Source organism: Theropithecus gelada, chromosome 14 (genome assembly GCF_003255815.1).
Source record: "Theropithecus gelada isolate Dixy chromosome 14, Tgel_1.0, whole genome shotgun sequence".
NCBI lineage: Eukaryota > Metazoa > Chordata > Mammalia > Primates > Cercopithecidae > Theropithecus > Theropithecus gelada.
The window spans coordinates 10411467-10435708 of record NC_037682.1 but is presented as its reverse complement, the minus strand read 5'-3'; the positions used below and the strand labels follow the sequence as shown (position 1 = coordinate 10435708).

At 50.3% G+C, this 24242-nt stretch overlaps 1 protein-coding gene across 3 annotated transcripts; it reads left to right on the top strand.

The window, feature by feature from the left end:
* The first annotated feature begins 1964 nt into the window (after positions 1 to 1964).
* STIP1 (stress induced phosphoprotein 1) lies at positions 1965 to 23276 on the top strand. Of its 3 annotated transcripts, none has more exons than XM_025355187.1 (14): positions 1965 to 2648; positions 10120 to 10329; positions 11244 to 11385; positions 11533 to 11674; positions 13014 to 13182; positions 14618 to 14744; positions 14838 to 14940; positions 15486 to 15606; positions 18209 to 18305; positions 18440 to 18564; positions 21617 to 21653; positions 21866 to 21969; positions 22189 to 22361; positions 22785 to 23276. In XM_025355187.1, the coding sequence occupies exons 1-14, from the start codon at positions 2499 to 2501 to the stop codon at positions 22855 to 22857; spliced, it is 1773 nt and encodes a 590-aa protein (XP_025210972.1). In that variant the 5' UTR covers positions 1965 to 2498; the 3' UTR covers positions 22858 to 23276. The 3 variants fall into 3 exon arrangements, with proteins under 3 accessions (XP_025210972.1, XP_025210975.1, XP_025210974.1); XM_025355190.1 differs by lacking the exon at positions 1965 to 2648 and adding an exon at positions 2788 to 2943 and having other exon boundaries at positions 11316 to 11385; XM_025355189.1 differs by lacking the exon at positions 1965 to 2648 and adding an exon at positions 2788 to 2943.
* Positions 23277 to 24242: the final 966 nt, after the last annotated feature.

Sequence of the window (24242 nt, the reverse complement as noted above, 5' to 3'; positions counted from 1 at the left end):
ACTCCTGATCTCAGGCGATCCCCAGGCCCTCTTCTTGACAAGTTCTAAGTGCTTTATGAATATCAAATCATGTAATCCTCACAACCACTATGATGTCAACACTTTTTAATCCCCATTTGAAGATGGAGGCAACTGAAGTACAGACAGGTTGTGCAAATTGCTTAACATCACACAGCTGAGAGTTTAGGTATCATCTTTCAGTAGAAAAGGTCCCTGTGAGCAGAAGCTTCATCTGGGGCTGCCCTGGTCACTGCTACAGCCCTGCACCCAGAGCAGTGCAACACACTCTAAAAAAAGGTGTGTGGGAAATGGGACCTGGCTACTCGGAGAGAAGCTGCTGGGGAGAAGATGGAAGGCCTGGAAAGGCTACTGCTGGTCAGGTGGGCACGTGTGGTGGCCTGGAGACAGTGCCAAGAAGAAATGAAAGGTGTCCTTGACAGACTGGATGTAGATGAATAAGAGAGGAGGCCAAGGCCTCAGAGGAACCCTTGACCCCGCTTTCCTTCATGCTCCCTCCAAAATGCATCCAGAATCCTATTCCTGTCCCCTCCTCTGCTCTCATCCTGGCTCCCTGGGATTACTGCCACAGCCTCCTAAGAGGTAACCCTGCTCTCACTCTCCCCTCTTCCTCCACACAGCAGCCAGAGGGATCCTGAGAAAACTTAAGATCATGACACTCCTCTGCTCAAAACCTGCCAATGTGTTCGGGAGTGGCAATGGCCTCTAACCCTGCAGGACCTGGCCCCTACTTCCTCTCGGCAGCTGTGCCTCCTGCCATCCTGGCTACCCCGAGGCAGCTCCCATCCCAGGGCCTTTGCACTGGCTGTTCCATGGGCCTGCAAGGTTCTCCCCCACATTTCCAAGGATCTCACTCCCTTGCTTTCTTCAAGTCTTTTCTCACGATGCCTCATTATTGAAAATGCAACACCACAGGGCGCAGTGCTGGGTCTGTAAACCCAGCACTTTGGGAGGCCGAGGCGGGCGGATCACTTGAGGTCAGGAGTCTGAGACCAGCCTGGTCAACATGGGGAAACCCCGTCTCTACTAAAAATTAAAAAATTAGCCGGGCGTGGTAGCGCACACATGTAATCCTAGCTACTTGAGAGACTGAGGCAGGATAATTGCTTGAACCGGGGAGGCAGAGGTTGCAGGGAGCCGAGATCGCCCCACTGCACTCTAGCCTGAGAGACAGAGCAGGAGTTTAAGACTAGCCTGGACAACACGAAGAAATCCGTCTATACAAAAAAATAGAAAAAAAAGCTAGGCGTAGTGGTGCCTGCCCGTAACCCCAGGTACTTGAGAGGCTGAGGTGGGAGGATGGCTTGAGCTCAGGAGGTCCAGGCTGCAGGGAGCTGTGATGGCGCCACTGCACTTCAGCCTGGAGACAGTGAGACTCAACTCCGTCTCAAAAAAAAAAAAAAAAAAAGGCAGGCGGTTGGATTACACAGGCCCTGAATCCCACCCTAAAGCCTTCAGCACTTTCAAGTGAGGGATTACCAGGTTTGCAGGTCTGCGGCAACTTGGCTGCAGTGTCCAAAATGGGTGGGGCAGGTGGGATTAAAGATGAGGCTGTGGAGACAAGCTATTGGCAGAGAAGACACATTTTAAACCCTGGGAAGATGGCATTACCCAGAGAGGGGGAAGGATGAGGACACTGCAGAGCCCAAGACCATTGCCAGACCCGAGTCATGCGGCTCCCTTGTTCCAGGAACCACAGCTGACTCTAGAAGCAATAGCAGCATTTTCACTCCGCAGGTGCATCTCTTCCACGCTTTGGGGTGCCTGCCGTGACTCTGACTTCTGGGGCTGGGATTTAAGGCTCTACCAGGCCACAGCTAGCCAGCTCATAGGCGGTTAACTACCTGATTCAGCTCTTCGTCTCTTTCACTCCTTTACATCGGACTCACGAGGGCAGGGGGACAGCTCCCTTTCGCTAAGTACTTTCCGCGTGCTAAACACCGCACGAATTCCCCTCGGCCCTACAGGACCAAACGACTCAGAGAGGGTGTGCGGTTCCACTGAGGACGCCCAGCGGAACAGCCGCACCCGCCGCGATGAGATCCCCTGCCTGTCCAGCCCAAGCCCAAGCGCCCTCGCGGTCACGTGGCATTTCTGGAACCTAACCGCCAGAATGCAGGAGGGCCAAGCCGAGGCCGCAGCGCTGAACAACGCGCGCAACTGGCGGTCGAGGACCGCGCAGCGCGACCTGCTAGGACCTCCATCTCGATGCGTGGGCGAAAGGCTGGGGCCCTGTGCCGCCGGCGATCCCGGGGACCGCCTGGAACTCGCGGCACTAGGGATCCAGATGGAAAGTAACCCACAGGCACCGCAGCCGCCGGAGACACGGCTACAGTACCGGACTACGACCGGGACTGCCATATGCCACGGGCGGGGCGAAACCCGGCCTTTTGAAAGGCAGCGATTTAAACCAATCAGCGCAAAGGGTTGGCAACCCTCCGCCCAATTGGAATCGCTCTCATTCTGAAGGCGGTTACGACATGGAGTCCGGCAGCCCAATGGGAGAGGTGGAAATTTCCAGAACGAACGGAACCAATGGGCGCGGCCAGCGCGGCTACGATTGGCAGAGCAAAAGACCAATCTGTGTCGCAGAAGTCCGCTCCTCCCTCCGTTCGTGCAGCCTGAGATGGGTGGGTTTATAGAGCGGCGTCCAATCCTGAGGTGCGGGGGAGGCAGGGTTGAGGGAATCACTCCCCGCTGTCCAATGAGAGGGAAGTGGAGATGATGGGCTGGACCTCAAGCCAGTAGTAGAACAGCACAGAGAGCCCCCTAGAAGTACTCGACCAGTGAGCAGGCGAGGAAGGGGCGGGAGCCGGGGTCCCGGCAGCTTCTAGTAGGTTCCAGAAGGCGGCGCGTGCGGTTCGGATCGCGGAGCGGACGGATTCGATTCAACGGGGTTCCGGGCCGCGCTGCGCTATGGAGCAGGTGAAGGGGGAGGGGCGGGCTGAGGCCCCGAGACCGCTCGGGGACCGGCGGAGGCCAGGCCCACGGTAGGGGGCGGGGCGGGTGCCAGATCTAGGCCACCGGAGCTGGGTGCTGGAGCCGGACGGGGCGGCGGCGGGGAGGCGAGGGCCGCGGGCGGCGGGCGGGAGCGGGATCTGTAGAGAGGCCGGCCGCGGGGAGCGCCCATCGCCCCTTGGTTGGGCGAAGAGGGTCGGGAGGAGGCCACAGCTTGGGTGAGTCCGGCCGGCGGCGGGAAGAGGGGCCGCGACCGGGCCCTGAAGGCGTCCCGAAGGGGCTGCTGCAGGCTATGCTGGGGAGGGTGCGGGCCGCAGAGGGCGGGGTGGAGTTAGGCCAGGGGCCGGGGTCGGCACCCGCGAGGTAGCGCTCCGGGAGATCTGAGACAGCCGACGGAGAAACCGCTCGGGACTTAGCCACGAGGAACTTGGACGGATCCAGGGAGCGGGGACGGGAATACACTGGGTCTTAGCAGCCTGAGATCCAGTTGGGGCAAATCTTACTCTTCTGCATCTGAGAATGTGAGGGTGGGAGAGCGTTGAGCGAGGATTTGAGGAGCTGCAGACCGAGTGTAGCTGATGCAGTAAAGGGAAGGGTGCCGCAAAAGTCCTTGGAACGAATTCCATCTCTGACAGTGGTTTACAAATGTATTGCGGCCCCTCCCCCTCTTTTTGTATGCGTGTGTGTGATTGTCGAGTGACCGAGGACCGACACTTCCGAAAGGTGGATTTCTAGCTACACTGGGGCGGTTGTAGACAATTTGCAGAGATTAACCGCTAGAAGTTATGGGCCTCTGTTGAGCATTTGGGGGGCAGAGTTTGAAGCGGCTGCTGCTTCCTTTCAGTGACTTGGTTATGTCCTCAGTAGCTTGTGGTTGTGAAAGGCCTAGAGATTTTGTTCCATTGGAAGCTGTCATTGAGCTATAATGATTCATCGGAAGAAAAAGGACAAAACAACCTCCGAGAAACCTCTACCAACATCTGAGAAATCATCTGCTCGAGAGTACTACCCTCGTCGCTCCGGGCCCATAACACTTGGGGGTGACAGTTCTGAAACTATACCTGGTATTTGGTTCTTACTTCAGATCCATAAAACTAAGATTGCCCACACGCTCCCCTTAAGTAAGACATCTCGATGGACTAGTGACTACCACCCTTTTTTTGGTGTGAGTTACAGAGCTGAGCCTTTGGTCTCTTGTAGCAGTTGCTGCTTTAGGCAAAGCTCGAGCTTCCTTGCTGTATTAAAAAGAGTGGAAATGAAGTTAATAAACTTTTTGTGCCCATATAATGCTTCAGTTGTATCTAGGATTAAATGGGCTGTAGTATAGGTGAGGAAAAATTTTCTGGAATAAGACATTGCTCTTTTACTTTTAAGAAAGGATCTCGGCTGGGTGCAGTAGCTCGCACGTACAATCCCCAGCACTTTGGGAAGCCAAAGCGGGCGAATCACCAGAGGTCAGGAGTTCGAGACCAGCCTGGCCAACATGGTGAAACCCCCTCTGTACTAAAAGTACAAAAATTAGCGGGGCATGGTGGCGCATGCCAATAATCCCAGCTACTGGGGAGGCTGAGGCAGGGGAATCGCTTCACCCCTGGAGGCGTAGGTTGCAGTGAGCTGTGATTGTGCCACCACACTCTAGTCTGGGCGACAGAGTGAGACTCCGTCTTGAAAAAAAGAGAAAGGACCTCTTTTTGCTGTTACCAAATTTATTTTTTATTTTTTAGAGACAGGGTCTGGTTCTGTGGCCCAGGCTGAAGTGCACTGGTGGGATCATAGCTCACTGCAGCATCAAATTCCTGGCCTCAAGCGATCCTCCTGCCTCAGCCTCCTAAGTAGCTAACCACACGCCACCACAACTGGCTATTTTTAAAATTTTTTGTAGAGACAGAGGTTTTGCTATGTTTCCCAGGCTGGTCTCGAATTTCTAGGCTCAAGCTATCCTTCAGCCTTGGCCTCCCACTGCATGAGCACTAGGATTACAAGCGTAAGTCACTTTGCCTGGTCTTAAAATGTTTGTTTTTAAATCACCACCACCCATGATAGAAGTGTATGTGCAGGTAGATAGATGGTGAATGAATATTTGACTTAGGACAGCAAACTGACATGGCAACTGTACAGATGACCTGGCATTTAACCCCAGGTGTGTTTGAGCCCACCATCTGGAAGCCATTCCTGAAAATAAACAAGACTTTGTTTTCATTTTCAACTGTGAGGTTTGTATTTCAGTTTAGAAAATACTCAAGTTGGTCTGGGTGCGGTGGCTCACACTTGTAATCCCAGCACTTTGGGAGGCGTAGGTGGGTGGATCATGAGGTCAGGTTGAGACCAACCTGTCCAGCATTGTGAAACCCCATCTGTAGTAAAAATTAAAAAAAATAAAAAATAAAAAATCGCCCCAGGGGCGGTGGCTCACGCCTGTAATCCCAGCACTTTGGGAGGCCAAGGCGGGTGGATCATGAGGTCAGGAGTTCGAAACCAGCCTGGCCAATATGGTGAAACCGTGTCTCTATTAAAAATACAAAAATTAGCTGGGCGTGGTGGCATACTCCTGTAGTCCCAGCTACTTGGGAGGCTGAGGCAGGAGAATCGCTTAAACCCAGGAGGCGGACCTTGCAGTGAGCCGAGATTGTGCTACTGCACTCCAGCCTGGGTGACAGAGCAAGACTCTCTCTCAAAAAAAAAAAAATTAGGTGAGCAGCGGGGCGTGCACCTGTGGTCCCAGCTACGTGGGAGGCTGAGGCAGGACAATTGCTTGAAGCCGGCTGGTGGAGGTTGCAGTGGGCTGACATTGCTCCACTGCCCTCCAGCCTGGATGACAGTGAGACTCTGTCTCCAAAAAAAAAACAAGTTGGACAGATTTTGAATGTTCAAGCTTGTCTTTTTTTTCAATAGGGGCCTTTCAAATAAATCCTGCAATGATATACTTCTTACATTTAACCCAACACAGGCATACAGCCATGTAACACATTCAGCAAAACAGTATTTACTGTTATGTGCCCTGTGTGCTGGTATTTTTTGTCCCACTTGGTCTCTTAAAATGCTGGTCATGACCTACAAAATTGATTTCCTGACCCACTGCTGATCAGTACTCTGTTTGAAAAATGCTTTTTTAAAGCATAGGCAAGAACTTCACCAGCTGCCTCTTGACACCACTTGAGTTTTGTTAACTCTGTCTTCTGCCCTCCGTCTTGGGCTCTAGGATTTTTTATCCCTTGTTTGCTTAATTTGGCAGGTTCCTTCTGCCTGTGCCTCTGTAATGTCTCTGATTGATGGAAGTTCCTGATCTCTCTATTTCAGGATTCCAAAATCATTTCTTTCTTTTTTTTTCCCCCCCCAGATAGAGTCTCACTCTGTCCCCCAGGTAAGAATGCAGTGGCGCCATCTCGGCTCACTGCAACCTCCGACTCCCAGGTTCAGGTGATTCTTCTGCCTCAGACTGCTGGGTAGCTGAGACTACAGGCATGCACCACCACATCGGGCTAATTTTTGTATTTTTAGTAGAGACGGGATTTCACCATGTTGGCCAGGCTGGTCTCGAACTCCTGACCTCAGATGATCCACCCGCCTTGGCTTCTCAAAGTGCTGAGATTACAGCCTAAAATCATTTCTCTTAACAAAATTATTTCTTGCATCAATTTACTGGGTCGTGAGTGGATAATACATAGAATGAGTTAGTAACTTGGGTGACATAACTATCTCACAGAACGTTTACCTCTTAAAGGTATATTTTGGTCTGGTGTGGTGGCTCACCTTTGGGAGACTGAGGCAGGAGGGTTGCTTTAGGCCAAGAGTTTGAGACAAGCCTGGGCAATATGGAGAGACACCATCTCTACCACAGAAAGACAAAAACATTTAGCCAGGCGTAGTGACATACACCTATAGTCCCAGCTACTTAAAAGGCTGAGTTGGTCGGGCGCAGTGGCTCACACGTGTAATCCCAGCACTTGGGAGGCCAAGGCGGGCAGATCACCTGAGGCCAGGAGTTCAAGACCAGCCTGACCAACATGGAGAAACCCTGTCTCTACTAAAAATACAAAATTAGATGGATGTGGTGGTGGTGCATGCCTGTAATCCCAGCTACTCAGGAGGCTGAGGCAGGAGACTCGCTTGAACCTGGGAGGCAGAGGTTGTGGTGAGGTGAGATCGCACTATTGCACTCTAGCCTGGGCAACCAGAGTGGAACTCCGTCTCAAAAAAAAAAAGAACGAAAGAAAGAAAAAAGGCTGAGTCAGGAGGATTGCTTGAGTCCAGGAGTTGAAGGTTACAGCCAGCTGTGATCATGCCACTGCACTCCAGGCTGGGTGACAAAGTGAGATACTGTCTTTAAAAAATACATAGATATGTATATATATGGCCGGGCGCGGTGGCTCACGCCTGTAATCCCAGTACTTTGGGAGGCTGAGATGGGTGGATTATGAGGTCAGGAGTTCGAGACCAGCCTGGCCAACATGGTGAAACCCCATCTCTACTAAAAATACAAAAATTAGCCAGGCAGGCCGGGCGCGGTAGCTCACGCCTGTAATCCCAGCACTTTGGGAGGCCGAGGCGGGCGGATCACAAGGTCAGGAGATCGAGACCACGGTGAAACCCCGTCTCTATTAAAACTACAAAAAATTAGCCGGGCGTAGTGGCGGGCGCCTGTAGTCCCAGCTACTCGGGAGGCTGAGGCAGGAGAATGGCGTGAACCCGGGAGGCGGAGCTTGCAGTGAGCCGAGATTGCGCCACTGCACTCCAGCCTGGGGCACAGAGCGAGACTCTGTCTCAAAAAAAAAAAAAAAAAAAAAAATTAGCCAGGCGTGGTGGCGGGAGCCTGTAATCCCAGCTACTCGTCAGGCTGAGGCAGGAGAATCGCTTGAACCCGGGGGGCAGAGGTTGCAGTAAGCCGAGATCGTGCCACTGCACTCCAGTCTGGGGACAGAGCAAGACTCTGTCTCAAAAAATAATAATAACGCCGGGCGCGGTGGCTCAAGCCTGTAATCCCAGCACTTTGGGAGGCCGAGACGGGCGGATCACGAGGTCAGGAGATCGAGACCATCCTGGCCAATACGGTGAAACCCCGTCTCTATTAAAAAATACAAAAAACTAGCCGGGCGAGGTGGCGGCGCCTGTAGTCCCAGCTACTCGGGAGGCTGAGGCAGGAGAATGGCGGGAACCCGGGAGGCGGAGCTTGCAGTGAGCTGAGATCCGGCCACTGCACTCCAGCCCGGGCGGCAGAGCGAGACTCCGTCTCAAAAAAAAAAATAATAGGCCGGGCGCGGTGGCTCATGCCTGTAATCCCAGCACTTTGGGAGGCCGAGGCGGGTGGATCACAAGGTCAGGAGATCGAGACCACGGTGAAACCCCGTCTCTACTAAAAATACAAAAAAAACTAGCCGGGTGCGGTTGTGGGCGCCTGTAGTCCCAGCTACTCCGGAGGCTGAGCCAGGAGAATGGCGGGAACCCGGAAGGCGGAGCTTGCAGTGAGCTGAGATCCGGCCACTGCACTCCAGCCTGGGCGACAGAGCGAGACTCCGTCTCAAAAAAAGAAAATAATAATAATAATAATAATAATAAAATGAATAAATGAAGGAGCTTCTCGAGGGGCTGCCTGCCCTCAGGTAGGCTGCTGTGGGGCGCCTGGCCTTTTGTGGGGCAGCTCAGTGAGGAGAAACCCTTTAGTGAGGACCCTGTTAAGACAGGGCCAAGGCCTGCCTCACTTTTTTTCTTTTCTTTTTTTTTTTTTTTAATTAAAAAGTAAACTTTAATGTCAAATGCAAACTTGGGGAGGGCAGAAAGATCACACACAAGGCTGTCACTTCACACTTGGAGGGTTGCACAGCAGCCCAGCAGAGGCACTCCTCACTTCTCAGACAGTGGGATGGGCGGGCAGAGACGCTCCTCACTTCCCAGACCATGCAGGGGCTGGGCCGAGGAACTCCTCACTTTCCAGACAGTGCAGCGGCCAGGCAGAGGTGCCCCTCATTTCCAAGACAGAGGCGGGCAGACACAGGTGCTCCTCTCTTCCCAGTCAGGCAGCCGGGCAGAGGGGATTCTTACTTCTCCGACGGTGGGGCGGCCAGGCAGAGTTGCTTCACTTTTTCAAACTGCTGTATCCCACCGGGCGCAGTGGCTCACGCCTGTAATCCCAACAGTTTGGGAGGCTGAGGCGGATGGATCACCTGAGGTCAGGAGTTTAAGACCAGCCTCACCAATATGGTGAAACCCTGTCTCTACTAAAATTACAAAAATCAGCCGGGCATCGGGGCGGGCACCTGTAGTCCCAGCTACTTGGGAGGCTGAGACAGGAGAACCACTTGAACCTGGGAGGCAGAGGTTGCAGTGAGCCAAGATGGCACCACTGTACTCCAGCCTGGGCGACAGAGTGAGACTCCGTCTCGAAAAAGAAAACAAAACAAAATCCTGCTGTATCCCTACTTCTTGCACTCTAAATGTTTGAGAATGGAGAGGTTTAAACCACAGTAGCATTTCTTTATCCTCCATCCCCTTTGTAATGCAGTAATATTTAAGAATGGCAGGAATCAATTTGGGGGGCTAGCTTGACTGTTACCCATTAATGAACATTTATCTATCATGTGGCGACATGTTGTCACACCAGGAAATGGAGACTAGTTCTTCTCTGATGGGAGGAGATGGCAACCATGCCATAGGCAGGCATCTTGCTGCTCCCAAGAAAGAGAAGCCTCCGCTGCCATCCCACAGCCTTTGGGTCACTGGAGCATGTATCAGAGCCACTCCGCCCACCTTCTTCCTGTGAGGGGTGACTAGGCCTGTGCTCCATTTATCATTTGGATGCTTTGGAAATCTGTGACAGATGAATTGACTTTTCCATGAAAGGAGCCTGTGATACGTCCTGGAGTGGCTTCGTGAGCTCCATGTAGAGACCGGAAGAGTGGCAGAGCCCTCGTTCGTCACATGAGGGCTGCCGTGGAGTGCAGCCTGGGCTCTTTGCCCCTGCTTATTTTTTCTTTGCTGGCTCCCTAGGGAAGGTGTGGGAAATTAAATAAATGAACTTCTTTTCTCTTTTCTGATCTGTAAAGTCACCCATTTATTTGTTGGTAACTCCGGAAAAGAATGGGTGTTATCTTAAAAGCTTGTGATTAAATGGGCTGATCATAGAGAAGCTGTGTGCTCCTTTCCCCTCAGGTCAATGAGCTGAAAGAGAAAGGCAACAAGGCCCTGAGCGCGGGCAACATCGACGATGCCTTACAGTGCTACTCTGAAGCCATTAAGCTGGATCCCCACAACCACGTGCTGTACAGCAACCGTTCTGCTGCCTATGCCAAGAAAGGAGACTACCAGAAGGCTTACGAGGATGGCTGCAAAACTGTCGACCTAAAGCCTGACTGGGGCAAGGTCAGCTGTGGGCAGCGGAGGGAGAGAGGCCCTTCCGACCTTTCCAGAAATGCCATTTGGTGGCCTGAGGCTCACCTGTCCTGATAGACTGATAGTTACCTACCCACCTCCCTGTTTGAGTATCCTCCTCAGAAATGGCATTTTTCATCAAATCTAAGATAGCTATTAGTTGTAATACAGCCTTTATTTTTGGTACTAAGAAGGAAGAGGCTGGGGCTAGGCGCGGTGGCACATGCTGTAATCCCAACACTCTGGGAGGCTGAGGTGGACGGATCACTTGAGGTCAGGAGTTCAAGACCAGCCTGGCCAACATGGAGAAACCCTGTCTGTACTAAAAATGCAAAAAAAATTAGCCAGGCATGGTGGCATGTGCTTGTATTCCCATCTACTCAGGAGGCTAAGGGAGGAAGAGCACCTGAGCCTGGCAGGCGGAGATTGCAGTGAGCTGAGATCGTGCCACTGCACTCCAGCCCAGGTGACAGAGCAAGACCCTGTCTAAAAAAAGGAGGAGGAGGAAGAGGCCAGGTGCAGTAGCTCACACCTGTAATCCCAGCACTATGGGAGGTTGAGGCATGAGGATTACTGGAGCCCAAGGGTTTGAGACCAGCCTGGGCAACATAAGGAGTCCCTGTCTTTACCAAAAAAATAAATAAGGAAAAAAAATGCTGCTAAAGAAACTGACCACAGTTGATCAGAGGTGAATGGGGTGGGGCGGATGTGCCTCTGCTATTTGGATGGATCCTTAAAGTAGCAGCCTTGGCCTCGTAGCCTACTCCTCTCCTTTTTTCTCTTTGGCCTTTGTGCGAATACTCATTTTTTTCCCCCATTAAAAGTAGAATTGTTCTTTTTGGAGTTCATCTTCTGGATTTACCTCTGGGTGTTCTTTATTTTGTGTCTTTCTTTGGTGGTTTAAGGGCTATTCACGAAAGGCAGCAGCTCTAGAGTTCTTAAACCGATTTGAAGAAGCTAAGCGAACCTATGAGGAGGGCTTAAAACACGAGGCAAATAACCCTCAACTGAAAGAAGGTTTACAGAATATGGAGGCCAGGTTGGCAGGTAGGTACTACGCACAGTTTTCTTTCTTATTATTAATGGGATTAATTTTGAGTCTTCCCCCTGAGAAATGTCAGTCTGTTAGGGTATGGGACACAGTAATTCTAGTGAACTCGTTTCATAGTGATGTGCTTTCCTTTACTCGGACAGAGAGAAAATTCATGAACCCTTTCAACATGCCCAATCTGTATCAGAAGTTGGAGAGTGATCCCAGGACAAGGACACTACTCAGTGATCCTACCTACCGGGAGCTGATAGAGCAGCTGCGAAACAAGCCCTCCGACCTGGGCACGTAAGTGGACGCCGCTCATTGAGGTTCTGGAAATCAGGAGGAATGTTATGCTTTTTCTTCCTGTAGCGTCACAGCAGAGGGTTCCCTGCCCTAAACTGCAGTTTCTGCCTTTGCTTATTCTCTGCAGAGCAGTAGCGGGTGGTCGTTTATTTGTAATTATAGAAAGGGTCAGGGGAGCATATATCACAGTAATCTAGAATGTTCCTTGTCATCTATATACATCTCTTACCTGCTATCCTAGAACTCTAGTGTCAACCCCATCCTTTCCATCTACTAAGGCCCTACTGTCTCTGTTGGTAGATCAGGGTGGAAACAGGCTTGAAGTTCATGTGTAAAGATATGTCTAAATCGGCCGGGCGCAGTGGCTCAAGCCTGTAATCCCAGCACTTTGGGAGGCCGAGACGGGCGGATCACGAGGTCAGGAGATCGAGACCATCCTGGCTAACCCGGTGAAACCCCATCTCTACTAAAAAATACAAAAAACTAGCCGGGCGAGGTGGCGGGCGCCTGTAGTCCCAGCTACTCGGGAGGCTGAGGCAGGAGAATGGCGGGAACCCAGGAGGCGGAGCTTGCAGTGAGCCGAGATCGCGTCACCGCACTCCAGCCTGGGTGACAGAGCGAGACTCCCTCTCAAAAAAAAAAAAAAAAAAAAGATGTGTCTAAATCTTGTACTGGTATCCATCTCTATCTCAATCCTCTGGCTCCTGAGATCAGCTACGGAAGTATACCTAAAACAACTTATTTCTCTGTGTATCTGCCAACCTTGAGGAATAAACTTGACCTCTGTGACTTGATTTTATTTTATTTTATTTTATTTATTTATTTTATTTTGTCGAGATGGAGTCTCGCTCTGTCACCTAGGCTGGAGTGCAGTGGTGTAATCTCGGTTCACTGCAACATCCACCTCCTGGGTTCAAGAGATTCTCCTGCGTCAGCCTCCTGAGTAGCTGGGATTACAGGTGTACACCACTACACCTGGCTAATTTTTGTATGTTTAGTAGTAGCGACAGGTTTCACCATCTTGGCCAGGCCAGTCTCAAACTCCTGACCTCAAGTGGTCTGCCTGCCTCAGCCTCCCAAAGTGCTGGGATTACAGGTGTGAGCCACCGTGCCCGGCTATCTGTGACTTCATTTTATTTATTTTTGTTGACTCTATTTTAGATGGTGTTTTGACGGTTTGAGCATTCCTCAATTGTATCTCATGAGTGATGCAAAATCTAGCCATCTTTTGATGGGTGAGGAGCTTCTAAACACAGGAATCTGACTTTAATAGTGGGAGTTAAAAGACTGTGGGGAGAAGTAATTGGAATTTTTCTTTCTTTTTTTAAATCAATACTAGGAAACTACAAGATCCCCGGATCATGACCACTCTCAGCGTCCTCCTTGGGGTCGATCTGGGCAGTATGGATGAGGAGGAAGAGGTTGCAACACCTCCCCCACCACCCCCTCCCAAAAAGGAGACCAAGCCAGAGCCAATGGAAGAAGATCTTCCAGAGAATAAGAAGCAGGTCTTGTTTTTTCTCTCCTCACTGTCACTCATTTATAGACAACTAGAAATCTTTATGTTGAATGGGAACATCTGTCGACCTTGAATGACCATGATTATGGTTTTTTTTAGGGACGGAGTCTCGCTGTGTTTCCCAGGTTGGTCTTGAACTCCTGGCCTCAAGTGATTCTCCTGCTTCAGCTAGGATTATAGTCACAAGCCACTGTGCCCAGCTGTAACTATTTTGAGTGCTTTAGTATGTGCTAAGCTTATGACTATTATTCATTAGAATGGTCAGCATGTTAAAAGATCAGCTTTAGGTCCGGCACAGTGGCTCATGCCTGTAATCTCAGCACTTTTGGAGGCTAAGGTGGGTAGATAACCTAAGGTCAGGAGTTCAAGATCAGCCTGGCCAACATGGTGAAACCTCATCTCCACTAAAAATAGAAAAATTAGCCAGGTGTCATGGTGGGCAGAAGAATCACTTGAACTTGGGAGGCCAAGGTTGCAGTGAGCCGAGATCTCATCACTGCACTCCAGCCTGGGCGACAGAGCGAGACTCCATCTCAAAAAAAAAAAAAAAAAGATGAGCTTCACAAGATAATTCCTAGGAGTGATGTGTAGCCAAGAGTGAGCAGCGGGAGTTGCCCTTCCCACGGACACAACGGTAGCTTCATTGCTGCCAGTGTGAATGTTGGTCAGAGCAAGACCAGAAAGTTGGGAGTAATTCACATCCTTGTCATGATCCAGAAGAATGTTGTCCACATCAATCCTTAGACCTTTGCTTCCTGGCTGGACATGGTATGCAGTTGGGAGCGTCCGCTAAGCAGCACTCTCTTGGAGTAGGAGGCATGCGCCTCAACGATTTCATTTCCCTCCTTGTAACTGGAACAGCAGATTGTTGCCAAATTTAGCACCTTGAAATGGGTAAGCGTTGGTTGTTTAGGGTGTCTCAGCTGGAAAAAGGCCCTCCACTGTGGGCGGTAGCGAGTTTTGCCGAAGACTCGTGCCACTCAGCCCCTTCTCATCCTCTCACCACACCCTCTGCTATGGTTCCCTGACAACTAAGACCCTGAGGCAGCCACAGGACTGACACCAGATCTGCTGCAGCCTCTTAGAATAAAGCCTGGTCCAAAACTCTGCTGTCCTCAACGGTTGCTTCAAGTTGAAGGCATTTCCTCTCCCCTAAAGAAGCGCTCTGCTTCCTGACAAAGATCCAGGAGAGTAGGTGGGAAAGGGGGAGTTTCAGAGCAAGCAAAGATGAAGTTAGTTTTCATTCTAATGGCTGATACTTGACTGTATTGTCTATAGCTGATTGATGAAGAGGCCTTCAGGAGAACTTGCTAGAGTTCTATACATGTTAGCTGTATTTCAGAACTTGTGACAGATCATAGATTCTTGCTGTCTTTGTCACCTGAGTTAGATTTGCTCAGCACTCACTTCTAAACCTCATCTAGGCACTGAAAGAAAAAGAGCTGGGGAATGATGCCTACAAGAAGAAAGACTTTGACACAGCCTTGAAGCATTACGACAAAGCCAAGGAGCTGGACCCCACCAACATGACTTACATTACCAATCAAGCAGGTGAGGCCCAGAAACAAGGGGCAAGGGAATTATTGGGTATCTGAGGGAAGAAGCAAGGACTGACTGTTCCTTCTTCACCATCCTGCCTGGCAGCGGTGTACTTCGAAAAGGGTGACTACAATAAGTGCCGGGAGCTTTGTGAGAAGGCCATTGACGTGGGGAGAGAAAACCGAGAAGACTATCGACAGATTGCCAAGTAGGCTCGACCTTCCAGAATACCTTGATAGCGTGGAGGGTTTGCTGTCCAAGACTTAAGTTTCTCTGCATGGGGAGGAGGGCTGCTGGCCATAGAATCTGCTGTGTTAAGAAAGGGCTGGCAGGCCGGGCGCGGTGACTCATGCCTGTAATTCCAGCACTTTAGGAGGCCGAGGCGGGCGGATCATAAGGTTAGGAGATGGAGACCACAGTGAAACCCCGTCTCTACTAAAAATACAAAAAATTAGCTGGGCGTGGTGGCGGGCGCCGGTAGTCCCAGCTACTCAGGAGGCTGAGGCAGGAGAATGGTGTGAACCTGGGAAGCAAAGTTTGCAGTGAGCTGAGATCGCACCATCACTCCAGCCTGGGTGTCAGAGCGAGACTCCGTCTCCAAAAAAAAAAGGGGCTGGCAAGAAGGTCACCGCAGACAAGACAAAAAGTGTTGAAGGCAGTGATGCGGGTCTTTCTAGTTGCAGGTGTGTTTTTCTGCAGGAGCTGACCTTATCTGTTTGTCCTAAGCAGTCCTTGTCTGTCTCTCTCTTTCAGAGCGTATGCTCGAATTGGCAACTCATACTTCAAAGAAGAAAAGTACAAGGATGCCATCCATTTCTATAACAAGTCTCTAGCAGAGCACCGAACCCCAGATGTGCTCAAGAAATGTCAGCAGGTGGGTAGGAAAGGAATAGGGGTATTTTCTTGTTTTCCTAAAAATTGAGCCATTGTTTCTTACTGTTTTATTTAATAACGAACTTGACCTTTTTTTTTTTTTTTTTTTTTTTTGAGATAAGGTCTCACTCTTTTGCCTAGGCTGAAGTACAGTGGCATAGTCATGGCTCACTGCACCCTCAACCTCCTGGGTTTCATTGATCTTCCCACCTCAGCCTCCTGAGTAGCTAGGATTAGAGGCGTGTGCCACTACATCCAGCTAATTTTTTATTTTTTATTTTTGTCACCCAGCCTGGAGTGCAGTGGCACGGTCTCTGTTCACTGCAACCTCAGCCTCCCAGGTTCAAGCAGTTCTGCCTCAGCCTCCCGAGTAGCTAAGACTACAGGTGCGCACCACTACATCCAGCTAATTTTGGGGTTTTTTTTTTTTTTTTTGAGACGGAGTCTCGCTCTGTTGCCCAGGTTGGAGTGCAGTGGCGTGATCTAGGCTCACTGCAAGCTCCGCCTCCCGGGTTCACGCCATTCTCCTGCCTCAGCCTCCCGAGTAGCTGGGACTACAGGCGCCCGCCACCTCGCCGGGCTAGTTTTTTGTGTTCTTTTTTTAGTAGAGACGGGGTTTCACCGTGTTAGCCAGGATGGTCTCGATCTCCTGACCTCATGATCCGCCCATCTCAGCCTCCCAAAGTGCTGGGATTACAGGCTTGAGCCACCGCACCCGGCCAATTTTTGTATTTTTAATAGAGATGGAGTTTCACTATATTGGCCAGGCTGGTCTCAAAATTCCTGACCTCATGATCCATCCACCTCGACCTACCGAAGTACTGGGATTACAGGCCACTGCGCCTGGCCACCCAGCTAATTTTTTTATTATTTGTAGAGAAGGGGGTCTCACTGTGTTGCCCAGGTTGGTCTTGAACTCCTGAACTCTAGTGATCCGCCCTCCTCAGCCTCCCAAAGTGCTGGAATTAACAGGCGTAAGCCACTATGCCTGGCTGAACCTGACATTTTTTTAGGTAGTGGCTTTGGTCATCTTACATGATTCTTTTTCTGTCATTTAACAGTGACAACATATAGGAAGTGATCTGGTTTTTGGTTTTGTTTTGTTTTATTTTTTGCAGTTTTTTGTATTGGTCAAGATTTCAACCCTAAATGTGTCAATATTGAGGGCCTGTGCATTAAGAGTGTTTATAGTGGCCGGGTGCGTAGTCCCAGCTACTTGGGAGGCTGAGGCAGGAGAATGGCGTAAACCCGGGAGGCGGAGCTTGCAGTGAGCTGAGATCCGGCCACTGCACTCCAGCCTGGGCAACAGAGCAAGACTCTGTCTCAAAAAAAAAAAAAAAAAAAAAAGAGTGTTAATAGTTCTTGTAACATAACACTTTGACTATTTTATACAACAAAAATGATAAAATGATGTGAATCAGGCCAATTGTCATAAATTATGTAGGGTGTGACTTTATATTCACAAAAGGATTGGTGAGAAAATGAATTGTGCTAGTGAGGTGTGCATCCTTTTCATACAGGGCTTATTTTTGTACCAAGTGTTGTGTCAGTACCATTCATTCTCTTTTATGGTAATCCCAGCACTTTGGGAGGCCTAGGCGGGTGGATGCTGAGGTTAGGAGATAGAGACCATCCTGGCTAACACGGTGAAACACTGTCTCTACTAAAAATACAAAATACTGGCCGGGCGCGGTGGCTCAAGCCTGTAATCCCAGCACTTTGGGAGGCCGAGACGGGTGGATCACGAGGTCAGGAGATCGAGACCATCCTGGCTAACACAGTGAAACCTCGTCTCTACTAAAAAAAAGAATACAAAAAAAAACTAGCCGGGCGAGGTGGCGGGCGCCTGTAGTCCCAGCTACTTGGGAGGCTGAGGCAGGAGAATGGCCTGAACCCGGGAGGCGGAGCTTGCAGTGAGCTGAGATCCGGCCACTGCACTCCAGCCAGGGGGGACAGAGTGAGACTCCGTCTCAAAAAAAAAAAAAAATACAAAATATTAGCCTTGCATGGTGGCAGGCACCTGTAATCCTAGGTACTCAGGAGGCTGAGGCAGAAGAATGGCGTGAACCCGGGAGGCAGAGCTTGCAGTGAGCTGAGATCGCACCACTGCAGTGCAGCCTGGGAGACAGAGCGAGACTCCGTCTCAAAAAAAAAAAAACAAAACTGTAAATTTCTTTTAAAAACTTGCCAGCAATAGCAAGGACCATAGCAATAGCTCACGCCTGTGATCCCAGCACTTTGGGAGGCCAAGGCGGGCGGATCACAAGGTCAGGAGATCGAGACCATCCTTGCTAACACGGTGAAGCCCCGTCTCTACTAAAAAAATACAAAAAAAAAAAAAAAAACTAGCTGGGTGTGGTGGTGGGCGCCTGTAGTCCCAGCTACTCAGGAGGCTGAGGCAGGAGAATGGCATGAACCCGGGAGGTGGAGCTTGCAGTGAGCCGAGATCGCGCCACTGCACTCCAGCCTGGGTGACAGAGTGAGACTCTGTCTCAAAAAAAAAAAAAAAAAAAAACTTGTCAGCAATACTCTGAAAATTAAAATCCTAATATTTAGATGATTATGAGTGTTTAAATTACTATTCCAATAATTATGTTTTGTAGGCAGAGAAAATCCTGAAGGAGCAAGAGCGGCTGGCCTACATAAACCCCGACCTGGCTTTGGAGGAGAAGAACAAAGGCAACGAGTGTTTTCAGAAAGGTGCTGCCTGCAGCTCGGGGATCGGGGGGAGCGGTGCTGCGTGTGCCTCCCATGCCAGGCTGTGGGGTAATATGGCCGGCTATATGTGGGGGCCTTTTGCTTTTTAAAAGATAGACTTTGTTTTTCTTCCCCAGGGGACTATCCCCAGGCCATGAAGCATTATACAGAAGCCATCAAAAGGAACCCGAAAGATGCCAAATTATACAGCAATCGAGCTGCCTGCTACACCAAACTCCTGGAGTTCCAGCTGGCACTCAAGGTGAGGAGACCTGTGGGGGCGGCCATTACTGTAAGCCTGCATGTGAGGAGTGGGTTTTCTCTCTGTGTTTTCATCAACATTGGGTTGATAATGATGTTTGAGACAGTGTCTCACTCTGTCCTGCCTCGGCCTCCTGAGGATCTAGGACCACAGGCACATACCACCACATCCTGCTTCATTTTTAATTTTTTTTGTAGAGTTGGGGTCTTGCTGTGTTGCCTAGATTTATAGTGGTGTGTGTGTGTGTAAAATATGGGACCTGTATCTAACTGGTCCTGGCCCATGGAGTTATTACTGGTTGGCAGTACATTGGAAGGCGGGTCCTTTCACCCTTGTATCCTTCCTCTTTTTTCTTTGTTTTTGCCTTTTTAACCATTTTTAAGAAGTGGAATTGCTGGGCCTTGTGGTGTCTATGTTTACTTTGTTTGTTTGTTTGTTTGAGACAGAGTCTCGCTCAGCTGCCCAGGCTGGAGTGCCGTGGCACGATCTCGGCTCACTGCCACCATCTCCCGGGTTCAAGCAATTCTCCCATCTCATCTTGCCAAGTAGCTGGGATTACAGGCACCCGCCATCATGCCCGGCTAATTTTTTGTATTTTAATGGAGACGAGGTTTCACCGTGTTGGCCAGGCTGGCCTTGAATTCCTGACCTCAGGTGATCCACTTGCCTCAGCCTCCCAAAGTGCTAGGATTACAAGCGTGAACCACTGTGCCTGGGCCCCCCCCCCCCTTTTTTTTAAGACAAGGTCTGGCTCTGTCGCCCAGGGTGGCTGGAGTGCAGTGGCACGATCTCAGCTCACTGCAACCTCTGCTTCCCCAGCTTAAGCCATCCTCCCACCTCAGCCTCCTGAGTAGCTGGGACTACAAGTGTGCACCACTGTACCCTGCTAATTTTTTTTGAGAGGGAGTCTCGCTCTGTCACCCAGGCTGGAGCGCAGTGGCGCAATCTCGGCTCACTATTTTTTAGTAGAGATGGAGTTTCACCATGTTAGCCAGGATGGTCTTGATCTCCTGACCTCGTGATCCACCCTCCTTGGCCTCCCAAAGTGCTGGGATTACAGACGTGAGCCACCACGCACGGCCAACTTTTGTATTTTTTTTATAGAGACAGTGTTTCACCATGTTTTCCCAGGCTGCTCTCAAACTCCTGGGCTCAAGCAATCCTCCTGCCTTGGACTCCCAAAGTGCTGGGATTACAGGCATGAGCCACTGCGCGCGGCCTACGTTTAATTTTTGAGGAGCCGCCATGTGTCTCAGCGGCTGTGCCATCCTTCCTTGCTTTTCTGTTTTGCTCAGCTAGGTAGGTCTCCTGTTCTCAGTCATATCAAGTTTGGTCAAATATGATTGTTTGACACTGTGAATGGAGTTCCCATCATTCTCTTGAATATCAGCCACCCTGCCTCTTTCAGCAGTTTTTTTTTTGACTGTTCTCTAGCTGACAAACCTGGACCATATTGTGGGAAGGTGACAAAGTGTGACCCGTCTAGAAACAGCCATACCTGGGTTTGTGTAGGTTTTTATATTTTGTGCCACTGTCTTCTGGGTCTGTGTCTCGGCCTAGAGACACCATTTCTACTAGTAGGATTGTACAAGAGTCATGTCAAAAGCATATTGATTTGTGAGGCAAAGAATAGCAGGTTGTCAGTCACCTCAGAGGTGGGCAGTGCTTTCCCAATCATGAGAGTGTGGAGAAAGAATGAATGGGGTTTCTGCTGCTGTCCCAGCTTCTTGGTGGAAGGGTTGGAATTAAGCCCAGGTGAGCTCAGTGTACTGCATAATGTTCTCTTCCTCATGATTTCCTACTTTGAAGATGTTTCAAAGAGAAGAATACATAGTGAATATCTGGTGTATCTTCAACCTTTATCTGACAATTAAATGCTCACCTTTTTTGCTGAACTGTTTGCAAAAGGAAATTGTATACATTTGGCACTTAGAATGAGACATCCAAGTCTTGTGCACGCATTGCCTGAAAAGACTCCCTGTCCAGTGCAGCACTGTCAGCTCACGCAGCCTCACCAGACCAAGGCCTGATGCCATCTGCCGTCTGTCCATCTATACTCAGACTTGCCTACTTCTCCAAAAATATGTTTTAAAACTCGGGGTTTTAAAATTTATTTTATTTTATTTTATTTTGAGACAGAGTTTCTTTCTTGTTGCCCAGGCTGGAGTGCAATGGCATGATCTTGGCTGACTGCAACCTCCGCCTCCCACGTTCAAGCGATTCTCCTGCCTCAGCCTCCCAAGTAGCTGGGATTATTACAGGTGCAGCCACCAGCACAGCAATTTTTTTTTTTTTTTTTTTTTTTGAGACGGAGTTTCACTCTTGTTGCCCAGGCTGGAGTGCAATGGCACGATCTCAGCTCACCGTAGCCTCTGCCTCCCAGGTTCAAGCAATTCTTCTGCCTCAGCCTCCCTAGTAGCTGGGATTATAGGCATGTGCCACCACGCCCAGCTAATTTTGTATTTTTAGTAGAGAAGGGGTTTCTCCATGTTGGTCAGGCTGGTCTTGAACTCCTGACCTCAGATGATCCACCTGCCTCGGCCTCCCAAAGTGCTGGGATTACAGGCATGAGCCACTGCACCTGGCTTTTTTTTTTTTTTTTTTAAAGTAGAGACGGAGTTTCACCATGTTGGCCAGGCTGGTCTCAAACTCCTGACCTCAGGTGATCCACCCACCTCAGCCTCCCAAAGTGCTGGGATTACAGGCGTGAGCCACCGCGCCCAGCGTTGTTTTGTTTTTTAATCAGCAGTGGTTTTGGATTCCAAAGCTCTCAGTACCAAGGCCCATGCATTTGGTCTAGCTGTCATGTACTCTTCAGTTTCTCAAACTGGAATTGTCCCCCACTATGTGTTTTTCATAGCATCAGCCTCTTGCAGAGTCCGGGCAGTTTGTCTTTTGTGGGATGATCCATCATCTGGAGTTGTCTTTTCTGGTGTCATCACCTCTGTGTGGTGCTGGATGAGGTGTTAGTTGGAAGTTCACATGCTTGAGCTGCCTGTAGTGAGCTTGTCCAAGGGAATGAGCCTAATTTCTTTCTGCTGCTTCATTCTAGGACTGTGAGGAATGTATCCAGCTGGAGCCGACCTTCAGTAAGTACCTTTCTGCTGCCTGTCCCCTGTCTCTAGCCAAAAGATTAGAGAAGGAAAGGGCAAGCCCTTTGTCTACCTGTGTGTCCTTGGGACCTGTAGCATTTAGGATCCAGCATCAGCAGGTGTGAACAGTGTTGATGTGCAGGTGAAGAGGTGCAAGGAGCAGCCTTGGGCGCTGCGTTTGGATAACGCACCACCTCTCCTGTCTGTAGTCAAGGGTTATACACGGAAAGCTGCTGCCCTGGAAGCGATGAAGGACTACACCAAAGCCATGGATGTGTACCAGAAGGCGCTAGACCTGGACTCCAGCTGTAAGGTGGGGCTGCTTCTGGGGCTCCAGGGCTTCCCCTGCCTCTTTCTCTGTTGGGTCTTTTCCACGTTCAGTCCCTGATTTCTTCCCTGTCACCTCCATTTCTCTGTTTCTCTCTTACTTGCTCTGTCTTCGCTTGTCAGTTACCTCTGTTATCTTGGACCTGCTGAAGTAGTGAGCTGGGTGGTGCCAACACTCTTCCCCTTTGTCTCTTCTGGACTGCAGGAGGCGGCAGACGGCTACCAACGCTGTATGATGGCGCAGTACAACCGGCATGACAGCCCCGAAGATGTGAAGCGACGAGCCATGGCCGACCCCGAGGTGCAGCAGATCATGAGTGACCCAGCCATGCGCCTTATCCTGGAACAGATGCAGAAGGACCCCCAGGCACTCAGCGAGTACGTAGAGTCAAAGAGGTGGCCTTGCTGGAAATGGAGAACAAAAGCAGGCAGATGAGTGCACACAGCTGGGAGGGGTGTGCTCGGTATGGGAGGAAGAGGAATTCTGTCATTCTTCCTAAACTTGAGGAGATTGGTAGTGGGTGGAGAGCTGGAAGGGCCTTCCTTGTTTGTCATGCAGTCATTTGGAAAGGCCCATTTAGCTGGGAGAAAGGTCTTAGCTGGAAACTGTGTCGTGGGCTTGGAGTAGGACTGGCAAGTTCTGCGAAGTGGAGCAGGCCTCCGCAGCTCTGCGCCCCAGGCCTCGCCAGGACCCCTCCCTGCCGGGGCCTTCTGTAGAGGGGGTTGAATTGGGGCTTTCTCTGAGCGGAAGTAAGATTTTAAAGGTTGTCTCATTTCAAATAACTGCCTCTTCCTCTGTAGACACTTAAAGAATCCTGTAATAGCACAGAAGATCCAGAAGCTGATGGATGTGGGTCTGATTGCAATTCGGTGATGACTTGTTCATCCCCCTTCCCTTCGCCCTCATGTGGAAAGAGGAGCTGGGACCGCGGCGAGCAGCACGGAGCGGAAGGGAGAGCAGGGGAGAGAAGGCCTCATCTCTCTATATTTATACATAACCCCGGGGAAGACACAGAGACTCGTACCTGCGCTGTTTGTGCCACCGCTGCCTCTGGGCCCTCCCAGCACACGCATGGTCTCTCCACCGCTGCCCTCGAGTTCCGTATCTCCTTCCCCTGCCCCCAGTTGCTGTCTCGGCTGCTCTCCCATAGTTGGTTATTTTTTATTTGGGGCAGTGGGCATGTATGGGGAGGGGAGGGGGTTCTTCCAGCCTCAGGTCCCAGCTGTCTCACGTTGTTTATTCCGCGTCCCCTTCTCCAATAAAACAAGCCAGTTGGGCGTGGTTATATGTTGCTTTGGCCTTGAGTGTTTTTTTTGTTTTGTTTTGTTTTTTTAACCAAGAGTTTGTCTTGCAGGGGCTGCTCCTGGAACCTGATCTCGCTCTTCTCTTTGGGGTGGGCTTAGGAGGAGTCAGGTGGCTTGGCACAGCTCCATGGCTTTGCTGAGAGGGTTGCTAGGTGGCGCTGTTGCTCAGCGGCTGGAAGGACATCTGGAGGCTTCCCCACCCCAAGTGGTACTAATGAGAGGTTCAGATAAGCTTTGGGGTGTCCCCGGTGCTGTTAGTTCTCCACATTATAGTCCCAAAGTTAGAAACTGGCTAGATCCAGAGAACAGAATTTCAGTGTGACCTCTGTGGGGGAAGGGCAGCTATACTGTCAGTTGCTGTTAGATTTAGGAGTTGGGTCATGGATTGTTTTTGTTTTGTTGTTTGAGACGGAGTCTCAGGCCGGAGTGTAGTGGTGCGATCTCAGCTCACTGCAACCTCCACCTCCTGGGTTCAAGCGATTCTTCTACCTCAGCCTCCCCAGTAGCTGGAATTGCAGGAGCCCGCTACCACACCCAGCTAATAATTGTATTTTAGTGGAGACAGCTGTTTTGCCATATTGGCCAGGCTAGTCTCGAACTCTTGACCTCAAGCGATCCGCCTGCCTCAACTTCCCAAAGTGCTGGGATTACAGGCATGAGCCACCGCACCCCACTGGGTGATGGGTTTTTGTTTGTTTGTTTTTTCTTTTTCTTTTTTTTTTTTGAGAGGGAGTCTCGCTCTGTCACCCAGGCTGGAGTGCAGTGGCACGATCTCGGCTCACTGCAAGCTCCGCCTCCCCGGTTCACGCCATTCTCCTGTCTCAACCTCCTGAGTAGCTGGGACTACAGGCATCCGCCACCACACCCGGCTAATTTTTTTTTTTTTTATGTTTAGTAGAGACAGGGTTTCACCATGTTAGCCAGGATGGTCTCAATCTCCTGACCTTGTGATCT